The sequence below is a fragment of the Pistacia vera genome, unplaced genomic scaffold (assembly GCF_008641045.1).
Source record: "Pistacia vera cultivar Batoury unplaced genomic scaffold, PisVer_v2 Contig592, whole genome shotgun sequence".
NCBI classification, from domain to species: domain Eukaryota; kingdom Viridiplantae; phylum Streptophyta; class Magnoliopsida; order Sapindales; family Anacardiaceae; genus Pistacia; species Pistacia vera.
Window position 1 is genome coordinate 287,659 of NW_022196437.1, and position 16,378 is coordinate 304,036.

The window sequence follows — 16,378 nt, forward strand, 5'->3', positions numbered from 1 at the left end:
ACATGCTGACACTTGCAGCAATTGTAGAGTTCTATGTGGCATTCAAATAGCAAGTGCTTCAAAATTATATGAATATATAGATAGATTTTTTATGTACAAAGAGATTATTAATTTATATATCAAATGGTACCTATGTGTGTTTTTTTTAAATGTATTATTTTATAAATTTAGCGAATTATTAATTTACCATACTGGTCCCAAGTCGAGGTCGACCCAAAGTATTATTTAATTAAGATTATTAATTTATCGAAGTTTAATTGTAGTTAAAAATAAACTGAAAGAAAAAAAAGGTTAATAGGAAAAAAAAAAGAGGGTAAGTTATTCTACTTAGAAAGTAAAATGAAAGGAAAAAAAGGGTTATTTGGGTAAGAAATTAAAATGAAAGAAAAAAAAATTATTTATTTTGGTAAGAGAATAATATGAAAAAAAATAATAATAATAATAAGTTGTTTGGTAAGAGAATAAAATAAAAAGAAAAAATCAACCTAATTTGTAAGAAAATAAAATGAAAAAAAAAAAAAAGTATTTTAATTTGGTTCGGTGAAAGAAAAAGGGCCAATTTGTTATTTTCTCCTAAAGGGGTTTTCGTATTAAATTCTAATATTATTAAGTTTTAGATAAACACAATAAACAATTGGAGGGTAAATACATAAATAATTAAATATACATTAACTTGCACTGTTAAATGACAATGGGATGATTTTTATTATTTCAAGAATTTTAGGGTTTTTTGGTTATTTAATCAATTTCAGGGTCTATGTTGATCATATATCATAAACCCATTGACCAAACACAGCACACCTCCTTATTATTGTATTATTTATTTCGTATTTTTACTCATGTTACTGGGTTTCCAAATTTTTTTAATCTTGTGAGATTTGGCAAAAAAATGTGACATAAAACTTTGCATGATCGGGCGATCAACAAGAAAACAAAAATCTAGAATCCCAAGCAAGCACAACAGCAAGAAGCGAAAGATACAGGGATTCGTTTGATCAAAAATCAAAATCAAAATAAAAAACGGTGATCGATCATGTCGTTTTCGTTCTTCAAGCCGTCAAGGCCCAAAACACCACAAGAGGTGGTGAAGGCAACCAAGGACAGCCTCATGGCTCTTGATACCAAGACCGTTGTTGAAGTTAAAGCCCTTGAAAAGGTACATTGATCATTCTATTTTTGTCTCAATTTTCATCTGGGTTACTCTCATTTTGGTGGTAATGAAGAAATCGTCAAATGGGTTCTGGGAATTGTTTTGTTTGATGATGTTTTTGCTATCAATTTCATTGGCTTTTAGCTCTACGTGGGTCGTTCTGTGCATAATTTGAATGTGTTTGTTCATTGAGGGTATATGTGATGCTATTACTAGGAATGTGTTTCAAATGAAGATTATATCTTATCGTTTGGTGTTGCTTTATTCACAATGCTTAAAACGACGCAACTAACCAGAAAAGAATGGAGATGATTGCATAATTTCAGTCTGTTACCCTAAACTAAAGGAAGTAATACTTTGATCATGTGAAAAGGAAGCATTGAATAAGAATGGCAGTTGCCTCGACCATCAAATTTACCTATTTTTGTTTCTTAGATAGACATAAATTTGCAATCTATAGGAGAATTTATTTAATGACACATTGGGATTGTTTCCCAATCGTATTTGTGCAGGTTATAGTTAGAGATAATTCTTACTTTTTCTTTTGGGGTTTATTACAGGCATTGGAAGAAGTTGAGAAGAATTTTCTGACAATGAGGTGTATGCTTTCTGGAGATGGGGAGGTTGAACCAAACATGGATCAAGTTTCTCAGTTAGCAACTGAAGTTTGTAAAGAGGATGTTCTCACCCTTCTGATTCATAAGTTGCCAATACTGGGATGGGAAGTAAGTTATTATAATTTCTATGACTTACCCTTGCATATACATTATCCATTTGACCATACTTTTTTGTTTAAAATCTTTGATATAGGCAAGAAAGGACTTAGTCCATTGCTGGTCCATATTGTTGAAGCAAAAGGTTGGCTCCACATATTGCTGTGTTCAATACATTGAGAACCATTTTGAGTTACTGGACTTTCTTGTAGTCTGGTAAGGTTATGTAATGTTTTCCCCTGTTTTTCTATATTTTCAGGGAATGGTTGCCCTCCTATACCTGGCCACAGCATGTTTTGGCCTTCCGTATATGTTGTGGATGTGTTTAATCTAGAGCTTTTATGGGAAATGAGGATATTTAAACTGTTTNAACCTAATTTGTAAGAAAATAAAATGAAAAAAAAAAAAAAGTATTTTAATTTGGTTCGGTGAAAGAAAAAGGGCCAATTTGTTATTTTCTCCTAAAGGGGTTTTCGTATTAAATTCTAATATTATTAAGTTTTAGATAAACACAATAAACAATTGGAGGGTAAATACATAAATAATTAAATATACATTAACTTGCACTGTTAAATGACAATGGGATGATTTTTATTATTTCAAGAATTTTAGGGTTTTTTGGTTATTTAATCAATTTCAGGGTCTATGTTGATCATATATCATAAACCCATTGTCCAAACAAATGCACACAGCACACCTCTTTATTATTGTATTATTTATTTCGTATTTTTACTCGTGTTTCTGGGTTTCCAAATTTTTTTAATCTTGTGAGATTTGGCAAAAAAATGTGACATAAAACTTTGCATGATCGGGCGATCTACAAGAAAACAAAAATCTAGAATCCCAAGCAATCACAACAGCAAGAAGCGAAAGATACAGGGATTCGTTTGATCAAAAATCAAAATCAAAATAAAAAACGTTGATCGATCATGTCGTTTTCGTTCTTCAAGCCGTCAAGGCCCAAAACACCACATGAGGTGGTGAAGGCAACCAAGGACAGCCTCATGGCTCTTGATACCAAGACCGTTGTTGAAGTTAAAGCCCTTGAAAAGGTACATTGATCATTCTATTTTTGTCTCAATTTTCATCTTGGTTACTCTCATTTTGGTGGTAATGAAGAAATCTTCATATGGGTTCTGGGAATTGTTTTGTTTGATGATGTTTTTGCTATCAATTTCATTGGCTTTTAGCTCTACGTGGGTCGTTCTGTGCATAATTTGAATGTGTTTGTTCATTGAGGCTATATGTGATGCTATTACTGGGAATGTGTTTCAAATGAAGATTATATCTTATCGTTTGGTGTTGCTTTATTCACATTGCTTAAAATGACGCAACTAACCAGAAAAGAATGGAGATGATTGCATAATTTCAGTCTGTTACCCTAAACTAAAGGAAGTAATACTTTGATCATGTGAAAAGGAAGCATTGAATAAGAATGGCAGTTGCCTCGACCATCAAATTTACTTATTTTTGTTTCTTAGATAGACATAAATTTGCAATCTATAGGAGAATTTATTTAATGACACATTGGGATTGTTTCCCAATCATATTTGTGCAGGTTATAGTTAGAGATAATTCTTACTTTTTCTTTTGGGGTTTATTATAGGCATTGGAAGAAGTTGAGAAGAATTTTCTGACAATGAGGTGTATGCTTTCTGGAGATGGGGAGGTTGAACCAAACATGGATCAAGTTTCTCAGTTAGCAACTGAAGTTTGTAAAGAGGATGTTCTCACCCTTCTGATTCATAAGTTGCCAATACTGGGATGGGAAGTAAGTTATTATAATTTCTATGACTTACCCTTGCATATACATTATCCATTTGACCATACATTTTTGTTTAAAATCTTTGATATAGGCAAGAAAGGACTTAGTCCATTGCTGGTCCATATTGTTGAAGCAAAAGGTTGGCTCCACATATTGCTGTGTTCAATACATTGAGAACCATTTTGAGTTACTGGACTTTCTTGTAGTCTGGTAAGGTTATGTAATGTTTTCCCCTGTTTTTCTATATTTTCAGGGAATGGTTGCCCTCCTATACCTGGCCACAGCATGTTTTGGCCTTCCGTATATGTTGTGGATGTGTTTAATCTAGAGCTTTTATGGGAAATGAGGATATTTAAACTGTTTTTCATTTTAGCATTTGCTTACATATGTTTGTTGTTTTGTTTTCTTTTAGAAATGGTTGATTTGTTCATTGACTTACTGTATTGGATATGTTGTATTGATCAAACCTTGCTTGTATATATCTTTATGTATAAGTCGATATTCAAACTAATAGGGTAGTACTGCGTGTGACACATTATTTTATCCAATTTTTTGTACAAGCAGCTATGACAACAAGGAAGTTGCCCTGAATTCTGGAATTATGTTGAGGGAGTGCATCAAATTTCCCAGCCTCGCAAAGTAAGATATTCTTGCTTCTTGTCTGTTTTGTTCACAATTGTTGAAGAACTCCTAAATTATGTTGCTAAGTTTGCAGTCTTCCATTATACATGGTTTGATTTTATTTAATTCTCCAATATTTTGGTTTTTGTATGTCTTCTTTAACATTACCATCCAGCAATACCAATTTTATTATCATGATTGTAACCAGAATCATGATTGTTACCATTAACATGGTTGTCCTCACTTAGAAAAACGGCTTCCTATAATATATAAGCTTGGAACCAGTAGTTACTAAATGCGAGAGAAATAGGCCAGATTCCTCATGTTGACATCTTGGGTCCAATCATGACAACATGCACCATTAATGGAAATTACTTCTTCCTAGAGGAGAAGAAACATGTTTCATCAGGAATGAGGGAGTGCTTTTAATAGAGATATGGTTTACACTGCATATGCAGATAAAGTTTACTATGAAGGGTCTAGCAAAGGACCTTTATTTATAGTTTGAAAAAGGTTTGTCTCATAATTGGGCATGTATTGATTAATGGATGAGTGTATCTCTAAGAAAGCCCAAGTGCATATGTTAGGAATATCACTATATGCGAATGGCAGAGGGGATGCTTCCCATTGGTTGTAGTTGACTTGTTGATTAGCTCTGTGTTCTATTGCCTTTTATAAGTTTCAGTTGTTTTGCCATTTTCACTCTATCCTTTCCTTTTACCATATATACTTGCAAGAACCAGACATTTACTTTTAGGGCTCAAAAGAGTGTACAACTAAAATCCCTTAAATAGTAGCAAACCAAAGTTAAAGGTTAATAAAACTTTAAAAGCAATTGAATGGAAATGGATATTTCAAAACATTTAGAAATATTATTTTATTTTATTTGCTTTTATATAATAATTTGTCAAGTCAAATTTATACTATGTCATATGTATATCTGATTTACCCACCTCATATATATTTTTTAATATATCCAAAAAAAAAAAAAAAAAAAGTGTATCAATCCTGCTATGGCTCTATGTGCCAAGACCTCTCATGGAGTTTGCAAAAAGACGTTGTGAAGTTTAGGAACTTGAGAATTCGTCTCTTATCTAATTGTTATTCCTGATAACTTATCCTTATCCCAGTAAAGAATTGGCCATCACAGTATTTGATGCTTTGGGATCCTTTTCTTGCAGAATTTCTGTGTGGCTCTAGAGTTTCATCTTTTACATGCCGTTAAATTTTGTAGTGATTTTTCAGATACATTATAGAGTCTGCAAGCTTTCAGTTATTCTTCAAATTTGTGGAGCTACCTGTGTTTGATATTTCTTCAGATGCGTTTTGTACCTTTAAGGTTAGACCGATTATTAAGTTTAATATTTCCTTAACATTTATCTATTGGAGTTTTTAGCCCATGTTTGCTAATGATTAACAGGATCTGCTTACTAGACATGGATCTTTGGTCTCTGAATACTTGACTGCCCATTATGATGAGGTATGCCTTTATTTTATTTTCAATATGCTATAATTCTGAACAGATCTAGACATGTCCAAGATGACAATTATTTCTTCAGAACCCTTTGCTATATTTTTCTTATTTTCCATGAAGTTTCTTTGACAACAGTTCTAAAACATTTGAAATCTTGTTGTTTCTGAGACAATTAGATTTATCTGCATGGTTGCACTGAACATAGTTTTATTTAAGAATGTATTGTTATATTTGATTTAAACTATTTTTTAACATCCCTGATAAGATATTGTTGTTCCAGTTCTTTGATCTGTATGAAAAACTTTTGACATCTTGTAATTATGTTACAAGGAGGCAATCTTTGAAGGTTAGTTCTGGCTATAATCTTCCAGTTTTGCTCCTCTTCTATTTGTTTTCATCTAGAAGACTTTTCAATTTTGACAATATGTATGGATTTAGCTTCTCTTGGAATTTCTTTTGGAGCCTCCAAATTCCCATATAATGAAGCGCTACATTTTAGAAGTTCGGTATTTGAAAGTGATGATGACATTGCTGAAGGTATTTATTTTTTCCTTGGTACCTCATGGTTATTTTTGTGTTGTTTTGTTTGCATGACATATAGTCATACTTTTCCTCATTATCAGTTTCTATAGTATAGAGAAGTATGCATCCATCGTACATGAGATTGCAAATTCTCATCATGTTAGAGTTTTCCTTTTTCGGTCTTTTGGTCATCTTGGTATGTCTTTTAGTTCTGCCTTGCCTTTATAGATTTTATGTATTTGGTATCATGTCAATGTGGAGATGCTTCCTAATTCATAGTAATGGACACTATGATGGAATTTTACTGTTGGCTTTCTTTGGTCTGATTTCTTGAAGCTTTTTATTACTCCACTTGTATTGTATGTCACACAGAAAATAGCTTCTAAATTTCACTCGGTTATGGCAAGGCTATTTTTTAGTGGAAGTGTTAAGAGCTGATAAATGAACAACAGCCGTCCTAGACAATCCTTGGATACGAAATTGAAGGGTTTTCTACTTGCTATAAGATGGGTTGGAGACTGCTGGTGGGACTTTTGTTGTAGGCAACTAAAATAGATAGTAGTTTTTGTCTATGCTGGAGGTTATTGAATATTCTTTTTGATTTTTGACTTGTTTCATCAAAGGTCTGTGCTTTCGCTTCTGTATCTGACAAGATCAGTCCCTTGTTTGCCAGTTGGAAGGTTTAAACTGCAAACTAATGATATCATCGACTTTGAATGAACTAATGGACTGCCCAACCTATGATACTGTAGCATCTTATGGTTGGTAGATATTTGTAGCATTTATAACCTTATTTCTAACGATTTCTTCTCTGCAAATTTTTGTCCATCTGTGCAGGATTCAAGCAAAAACATTCAAATTTCTGCTTTCCACATTTTCAAGGTGATAATAGCTCCCTTTATTGCTTTCTTATTTTTTTCTCCCTGGTTGTGTTTATGCTAATTATACTCTAGGCTCATTTGCAGTATCCTAGGAATTGATCCTAAAATATTCATGTGATTTTATGTAGCCAATTGAACTAAAGGCCTAAATTAATTGCAAGACTACTGAGGAATCACTTTTTTGGGATATGTATTGCAGGTCATCAATTGCACTTGCATACTGCGGTTTGATACACATTGAGATGAATATATATTATATTCAATAAAGGAAAAAGAATCATATTTATGTGGATTTTGAGAGATTTCTCGAGTCTTAAGTTTGTGGGCAACATGCTATGTATCACTTATACTCCCCCTCTTGCCTCCTGCTTTCCAATTAAGTAGGTGCGCTTGTGGCCAATTAATGAATAGTATTCTTGACTAATGTTGAGGGTAATAGAAAAAGCTAGTTTTCCATTTTAGTTTATCTTAATCAAATTGCATGTTAGAAAAAGACTTGGTGAATTTATTCCATATCCTCCTTGAAATGTGATGAATGTCTACAACTACTATCCATGCCACTGTTTTACTTTTGGTATGGGGTTCAGGACTCATCGAGTTGCAGATTTCATGTGGACTGGTGCTACAGAAAGACTGTATTAGTTAAATGACTTTAATTTGTATTATATCTGGTTCTCATTCATTGTTTTTCTGGCTTCGTCCTTCCCCATGTAGGTTTTTGTAGCTAATCCTAACAAGCCGCGTGAAGTAAAAGTTATTCTGGCAAAAAACCATGAAAAATTGCTGGAACTTCTTCGCAATCTCTCTGCTGGAAAAGGTAATTATATTGTTGCTGTGAGCCGCATTGTGGCACCCTGAATTAATGCTTGATGTATCACGCATAATGAAATTTTATTTTTTCACCTCATAGCCTAGCATGTAAATATGTTTACAGGTGCAGATGATGATCAATTCGAAGAGGAAAAGGAACTGATCATCAAGGAAATCGAAAGAGTGTCCGGTCTACCAAATCTCGACCAATAGGTTCCTTTTTCCCTTCCGGGAAGAGACTCGTATATTTACTACTGAATGCTTGATTATGGGTAATGATTTTCTGCTCACAAGTTTGGCCAGAAAAGAGAAGAAAGATTGATGTATGGTGTGGGAAGCAATACTAGGAGTTGGATGTATAAATAACTGTGAGGCTTTGTAATCTTTTCTCTCTCTCTCTTTTTTTTTCTTTTTTAATTTTTATAACCAAAGTGTGTTCCTCAAAGTACATATTGTGGTATATAAGACCCCCCAATGAACATCTAGATCGATTTTGAGTGATCAAACTCTCCCTTTGCTTTGAACATTTGATTGGTCATCGCATGAAGGAAAATGATAGAATTACCGAAAAGTTTACACCAAATTTGTGCACCGAATGACGTAACAAAATCCTGACTGTTGATTAACATTAACTGATAATAAATCAACGATCAGGATTTTGTCACGTTATTCGGTGCACACCCGTCGGTAACTGTAGCATTACTCTCGCATGAAACACAACTAAAGCATTGTTTTAAAACTTGGATCAGAGGGCAACAAAACAGTCATAGGTCAACCGGTCCAACTGGTTGGATCGGTGACATTAGCAATAATTTGATTTTTAAAAAAATATTATCAATCCCTTAAATTTTAGTATATTACAAAAATATCCCTAAAAAATTTCAAATTAATCCCTATAATTTTATTAATTTTAAAAAATGCCTCAAGAAAATTATCAATTGATCTCTTAACTTTTGATATATCTCCAAAACACCCCTAAAAAAATAACAAATTAATCCCTATAAAATTGAAATATTACAATACCCCCTAAACCCTGAACTAGACAGGAGAAGCTGATGGGTCTCAGTCGAACCGGTCCGGTCTGAGTTTTAATATAGAGAACTAAAGATGTATATAAAAGTGAATATATTATTAAAATCAGAGTAAACGACATGTTCCCACCTAAGGTATGGCAAATTGGCAAGTTTTCACCATCGGTTTTATAAATTTCAGATTTTCACTTTTAAATTTATAGAAAATCATTTAATATAACGATTAAAGTGGTTATTTGAACTACATTAAATTCAAAATGAATCCCACTGGCACGTGACTGTCTTCTTAGGCTAATCTAGCTTGATTCTGGCGTCGTTGGTGCTGCTAGGCTATGAGGGAAGGTGTTGGCAGAATTGGCTTAAGCCTTTTGTCCAATAAGTGATATTGGCAATTCAAGAATTTTGGTCTTCAATGTCGGAAACGATTCAAAACCCAGAAAAAAACAACACAAAACACTTCAAAACAAATCCAATCAACCTCCAATCATCAATCTCCACTCAAATCATCAAAATCAAATTCCAATCGCACCCAAAAATCAACAAATTCGCAAAACCCTAATGGAGGTGGTGGACAGCAAACGGTGAGCAACTAGAGTCGAGGCTAATGGGAGTTTTGATTGGGAGCTGGTGATGTAGTTGGTGGTGTTGGGAAAGATTTCCAACGCTCGAAGTGGTTGAAATTTGGGTGGTAAGCTTCGTTAATTGTGCAATCCCTAATAGCGTGATTCCGACAATTTGTGAGCAATTGAGGTTCAAGGTGTTGGGGGTTTTTGAAAGGAGGTGCCGATGGAGAGAAAAGTGGGGTTAGGGCCAGTTTTCAACATCAGGATCAATTGGAAAAAGACTTGGAAGTGCGTGGACCAAAAGAGGATGGTGGTCGGCAATTGGTAGCTTAATGAGGTGGGGGTGATAAGGGTTTTGATGTGTAGGTTGAGAGGAGAAAGGTGGTGGATTTAAGAGGCTCAGACGACCTCGCAACAGGCCGAAATGGCAAGAGGAGGCCGTCGCTCACAGGTGTTTGAATTTGGTTTTTTTTTTTTTTGGGGGGGGGGGGGGGTTGTTAGGGGTGGTTGTTAAAAGTAATTTATTGATTTATTTGTCAAAAGACTATACGGTAATAACACCATCTGTACCTATGTCAGAATCTAAAAATCGTGTTAGTTTGAGGGTGTAAATCTAGAATTTATGAAACCAGAGTTAGAAATGTGCCATTTTGTCAAATCTTGGGTGGAAACATGGTCGTTTACTCTTAAAATTATAAAACTATTTTTTAATAAAATTTTGAGTTTTCCTCATATTTTTTAATTAAACATTAATTAATGAATTTTATCGGGTAATTATTTGTAGAATAATAGATAGATAAAAGCATAGCCTTTCACCCATATTTTAGTTCAGCATTGAAAGGGAAATAGGCCATCAAAAATTTTAAGTAACTTACAACGACATGACATTATCACATAAACGCCACTCTATGAATACTTTCATTTCTATTTATAAGTTTGTTACAGTATTAGTTTGATCTGAAAGCCAAACCCCACTATATAAAATTGGGGCATTTTATTAAAAGACCATTTAAAGTTAAAATTTAATTAAAAGATATAGTTTGTAAGGGTTAACTAAATAGCCTTGTTTTTTATTAAGTTTAATTTAACATGATTAGGGGTTAATTAGGATTAATGAATAATTGTGTAATCTTTTAAAAATTATAATATGTCCCCAAAGAGCCGAAATTCTTGCAAACAAAACCAAAACACCTTCTTCTTCTTCCTCCCGCCACATTAACGCATTCCTCCCCTGGCTGTTGTTTCTTGTAAGCTTCATCTACATCTTCTTCTTCTTCTTCTTCTTCTTCTTCTTCTTCGTCTACATCTTCTTCTTCCTATACATCTTCTTCTTCCTCCGTCCTATACATCTTCCTGCCATTAACATCTTCTCTACCACATATCCTCCTCCTCCTGACATTTCGTCCAGGTATGTGTATCTTCCCTTTCCATTTTATATTTTGATTTACAAAGATTTAATAATGGATTGGGTTTGGGTTATGATTTTGATTTAGTTGTTTAGGTTGTTGGGTTGTGTTTGATATAATGCAAGTTGAAAGGAGTGAAATTTGTTGAATATTTTCTTGCATTTTGGGTAGCTGGGGGTGGTAGCACCGATTAAAGTTGGAGATGACTGAAAATATGTTTTGGATATGATGGATCGATTAAGCGATCTGGTATGTCTGGTATAATGCAGCAGTTCGTAGATCGCTTAAGCGATCATGTATATGGCAGAAGATCGCTTAACCAATCTATTATAAGTCTGGTGTATAGCAGCAGATCGCTTAAGTGATCAGGTAAATGACATAAGATCGCTTAAGTGATCAAACTTATTTATACCGGATCACTTAAGCGATCCATTATATCGCTTAAGCGATCCAGTAAATGATATACCAGATCGCTTAAGCAATACACCAGATCGCTCAAGCAACTCTGTAGATGTTTTTTAAAATCTTTCAACCTTTAATACATCAGTTAATAATATATTTTTTTCTTGCATTATAGGTACTTGGCTATTATTAGACATAGGACAAGTTGTTTTGGGTGTTGAATATTTTAGTGAGCAGGTGGAGGAAGAAAGTTGTTGGAAATGGATTGGGAAGAGCAAAGAAGTTATACCAATTGTTGTGAGCACAAAAGTTTTGATGAGTTGATTGATGAAATAATTAGAAGAGGTGATTTGAGTAGCTCACGTAGGGATATAGTTGTGAAGTATGTTTTAAGCAGAGTTCTTGAACATTATAAGGTACCTCCTGCTATATTAAAGTCGGATGAAGGTGTGAAGTTATATATGATTGATATGGGCAATAATGGTTCAAGGCCGATTTTAAGGGTTTCTTTTGTAGATAAACCATTGGAAGTTGGTTCAAAGGAAGGGGATAATGAGGAAGTTGGCAGAGATTTGGCTGGTTTTAATTTGAACTACAAGGGCATTGATTTGTTAGTTGAAAAATCAAGAGTAGGCGGTGATTTGGGTGGTGAGGAGGACACTGTAGAAAAGGTTGGTCATGTGCGGCATAATGAAAATGTTGAGGAGAAGGACCCCGTACATGTTCCCACAGATGTAGAGATTCTTTTAAATACAGATTATGCAGAAGGTGTAGTTTGTAAGGAAGAGAACACTATGGTCCTTTATGTAGGTTCAAAGGGGGTAATTGCAGGTAGTAGTGAATCAACTCATGTTTTTACGGATGGATCAGAGTTGTGCATAAGGTATTTATTTGACAACAAAGAGGAAGTGGTGAGGAAGCTAAAACTTGTTGCCGTGAGAAGTAATTTTAAGTTCATCACCAAAAAGTCTAATTCAACGGTTGTGACGGTTGCATGTCATGACAGAAACTGCAAGTGGCGGGTTTATTGTAGAAGGTTGGCGGAGTCTGAAAAATTTATTCTTAGCACATATACCTACGAGCACACATGTGGTTTGTGACATATTTCAGGTGAGCATCGACAAACCTCCGCTGATGTTATTAGACAGTTTGTCAAAAGTCAGTTCGTTGAAGGGAAATGTCCATCTCCTAAAGACATTCAGAGACTTGTGCGCACAGAGTTGGGATGTGCTGTTAGTTATTGGAAATGCTGGAAAGGGAGACAACATGCACAAGATTTTGTGAGGGGCACGCCAGAGCACGGGTATGCAGTATTAGAAGCGTACCGTTATATGCTTGAGTTGACAAACCAAGGTAGCAAGACGGCTTTGAAGTGGGACAAGAATATGACGTTTAAATATTTTTTTGTTGCTTACAGTTCTGCTATAAGGGGTTTTATAAACATGAGAAAGGTGTTGGCTATTGATGGTTGCTTTTTTTATTGGAAAGTATGGAGGTACATTGTTGGTGGCCACTGCACAGGACAACGAGAATCACACATATCCCATTGCATGGTGTGTGGTTGACTCTGAGAATGACAAGTCGTGGACTTGGTTTTTTGAGCAATTACATACAATAGTGCCTGACAGTGCCAAGTTGCGCATAATATCCGATAGACATAACTCCATATAGAAGGGGATTGCCACTATTTACCCTCAAGCACATCACCAATTCTGTATGAGGCACCTTAGTGAGAACATAAAACAAAAGTTTAAGTGTGCTGGCCTCCTTCAGACATACTACATGGCAGTAAAAGCTCATCGAGTTGATGAGTTTGAGGAGCACTTCCAACAAATCAGAATCAAGGATGATAAAATTGCTAAGTGTCTTAAGCATGATGTTGGTTTCGAGCGATGGAGTAGAGCATACTTTCTTGGAAAAAGGTTTGATGTCATGACCACGAACATAGCCGAGTACATAAATTCGAAGTTATTAATAGAAAAGAGAGTTTACAATAGTTGCCCTTTTTGATGCAATCCAGAGGACATTGTCACGGTGGTTCCATGAGCGTCGTACGTAGTCAGATAATTTTACTACAACCCTTGTTTCGTCAGTTGAAAAATTATTGCGAGAACGTATGGAATTGTCAAATACATTGTTTACCTATCGTTTTAATGCTCAAGAGTTCACTGTGAGCGGCTATGGTCCAGATGCCCTAGTTAACCTTGTTAGTAAAACTTGCAGCTATAAAGTGCTTGACATTCAACGTTTACCTTGTCCTCATGCACTAGCAGCACTTAAACACCAACGGAAGCCAGATTTTGGTTCAAGAATTTACATGGAACTTTGCTCCCCTCTCTATATGGCAAATCACTACATGCTAGCTTATTTAGAAACGATATATCCAGTTCCTCCAAAGGAGCAGTGGGTAGTGCCGCCAGAGTTGGCTGAAATTATCATCCATCTGCCATTTAAGAAGACAGAAAAGGGGAGAAAAAGAGTTAAGCGTATTCCATCAGCCTCTGAGGTTCCTTGGAGGATGAATAAGTGCTCAATTTGCAAACAACCTGGCCACAAGAGAAGCAGTAGCCAGAATCAATCACATGCAGATCTAGAAAATTAGGTTCGATGAAGGATGAAATCGAGAGAGTTGCCAAGGCCAACCGTTGAGGAGTTGTTGTTTTCAATTTTTTATGTTTTCAATTTTATTGTTACCTTGAATAAATCATCCTTTATATTTAGTATTCTTGTTACATGGCCTTGATGTGTTGATGCAATTAGGTTGTCAAATTCAGGAGAAAGTATGGAATTAATATGTGCATCTGGATAGAAGCTTATGCTGTCATGGACTTGATCACTTAATCGATTTCTTATCTCTTAGGTGACCAAGGGTAAAAGTGAAGAATCGCTTAAGCGATCGTGTATCTGGGCAGGTATTGACCAAGGGTAAAACCGACGAATCGCTCAAACAAGAGAGTAAATCACTTAAGCGATCGTGCAACTGGCAGATATTCATTCTGCCTCGAACTTGATCGTTTAAATGATCCATAATGGCGTAAGCGACCAAGGGTAAAAATGAAGAATCGCTTAAGCGATAGCGTAAATCGCTTAAGCGATCGTGCATCTGGTAGGTCTTAATTCTACGTCTGACTTGATCGCTTAAGCAATATATAATCGCTTAAGTGACCAAGGGTAAAAGCGTAAGTCACTTAAGCGAGAATGTGAATTGCTTAAGTGATCATGCGTCTGGGCTCGTATAGATTCTGCCTTGTACAAGATCGCTTAAGCGATCAAGGGTAAAAGCGAAGCATCGCTTAAGTGATCCTGATCCTCGCTTGTAAGTGATCGCTTAAGCGACTTTACGTGATCGCTTAAGCGAACATACTTGATCGCTTAAGAGAATTGGTTTCTACCTTGCACAAGATCGCTTAAGCGACCAGGGTAAAAGTGAAGCATCGCTTAAGTGATCTTGATCCTCGCTTGTATGTGATCGCTTAAGCGACTTTACGTGATCGCTTAAACGACTAACTCTAAACATTCTTGATCGCTTAAGAGAGACCTGGGATCGCTTAAGCGATCTACTGTACTCGGATGAACTTTATTATGCCTTTGACAAGATCGCTTAAGCAAGAATAAATCGCTTAAGCGACTAAGGCTAAATACACAGGATCTCTTAAGCGAAATAATATATCGCTTAAGCGACCAAGGCTAAGTAAAGGTAATTTACTTCAATATTTCTTTTCCAAGTTTATGGACCAAGTTTAATATGGACGTAAAAGATCTAATTTAATTAAAATATAAATATGCTCATGGTCCACTGAAGAAATCGTACACCATATATATTTAATATAGACGTAAAAGAATTAATTTAATTTAATATAATTTAATTTAAAGAGAATCGATTAAGTGATATAAATAATCAAATCAATTGACACAAGACAGATCCTGGTCCACTAAACTAATCTTGCACCATATATGTTTAATATAGACGTAAACATTCTACACCATGTATGTTTAATATAGATGTAAAAGAACTAATTTAATTTAATTTATAAAAAAATCGATTAAGTGTTATAAATAATCAAATCAATTGACACAAGACAGATTTTGGTCCACTGAACTAATCGTGCACCATATACGTTTAATATAGACGTAAATATTCTACACCATATATGTTTAATATAGACGTAATGGAACTAATTTTATTTAAAAAAAATCGATCAAGTGATATAAATAATCAAATCAATATGGGACAACCTATTACAAAAAAAACATAAAAGGAATCACTTAAGCGATCCTGTCATCACTTAAGCGATCCTGTGTTGACAAGCTTTCATCGCTTAAGCGATAGAGTTAATCGTTTAAGCGATCTTGTGAAAGGCAATAAAAATAATCCGAATACACTGGATCGCATAAGAGATCTCATTTCTCGCTTAAGCGATCCTTTGTATTTAGCCTTAGTCGCTTAAGCGATTTGGTACCGTCGCTTAAGCGATCACGTACAAGCAAATCTTAATCACTTAAGCGATGCTTCACTTTTACCCTTGGTTGCTTAAGCGATTACGAATCACTTAAGCGATTTAGTCCAAGGCAGAATGAAGATCTGCCCAGATGCACGATCGCTTAAGTGATATTGTAAGTGATTTACAATATCACTTAAGCGATTCATCGCTTTTACCCTTGGTCGCTTACGCTATTATAGATCGCTTAAGCGATTAAGTCCAAGGCAGAATCAATATCTGCTCAGTTATATGATCGCTTAAGCGATTTATGGTATCGCTTAAGAGATTTGTCAGTTTTACCCTTGGTCGTTTAGGTGATCCTAGATCGCTTAAGAGATCAAGTCTGAGGCAGAATCAAGATCTGCCCAGGTGCACGATCGCTTAAGCGATTTATTGTATTGCTTAAGCGATTATTAGATTTTACCGTTGGTCGCTTAAGCGATCATGTCCGAGGCAAAATCAAGATCTGCCCAAGTGCACGATCGCTTAAGCGATTTGATATCTCGCCTAAACGATTCTTCGGTTTTACCCTTGGTCACTTAAGCAATACATAATCGCT

The 16,378-nt window shown here is 35.2% G+C and overlaps 1 protein-coding gene across 2 annotated transcripts; it reads left to right on the forward strand.

Annotated features, from left to right (window-relative positions):
- The first annotated feature begins 998 nt into the window (after nt 1-998).
- Nucleotides 999-8,437, forward strand: LOC116109993 (calcium-binding protein 39-like). 2 transcript variants are annotated; one of them, XM_031396246.1, is made up of 11 exons: nt 999-1,156; nt 1,711-1,875; nt 1,961-2,079; nt 4,193-4,267; nt 5,495-5,588; nt 5,670-5,729; nt 6,004-6,069; nt 6,162-6,260; nt 7,083-7,127; nt 7,841-7,943; nt 8,061-8,437. In XM_031396246.1, exons 1-11 carry the CDS (start codon nt 1,034-1,036, stop codon nt 8,147-8,149), a joined length of 1,038 nt encoding a protein of 345 aa, XP_031252106.1. In that variant the 5' UTR covers nt 999-1,033; the 3' UTR covers nt 8,150-8,437. The 2 variants fall into 2 exon arrangements, with proteins under 2 accessions (XP_031252106.1, XP_031252105.1); XM_031396245.1 differs by lacking the exons at nt 999-1,156; nt 1,711-1,875; nt 1,961-2,079 and adding exons at nt 2,777-2,915; nt 3,470-3,634; nt 3,720-3,838.
- The last annotated feature ends 7,941 nt before the right edge of the window (nt 8,438-16,378 follow it).

Bases quoted from the DNA above. Each gene is read 5' to 3' on its own strand.
- LOC116109993 (XM_031396246.1), top strand. From the start codon at position 1,034: ATGTCGTTTTCGTTCTTCAAGCCGTCAAGGCCCAAAACACCACAAGAG. The intron at 1,157-1,710 runs GTACATTGATCA...GGTTTATTACAG, and splicing joins AAGTTAAAGCCCTTGAAAAG to GCATTGGAAGAAGTTGAGAA. The intron at 2,080-4,192 runs GTAAGGTTATGT...TTGTACAAGCAG, and splicing joins CTGGACTTTCTTGTAGTCTG to CTATGACAACAAGGAAGTTG.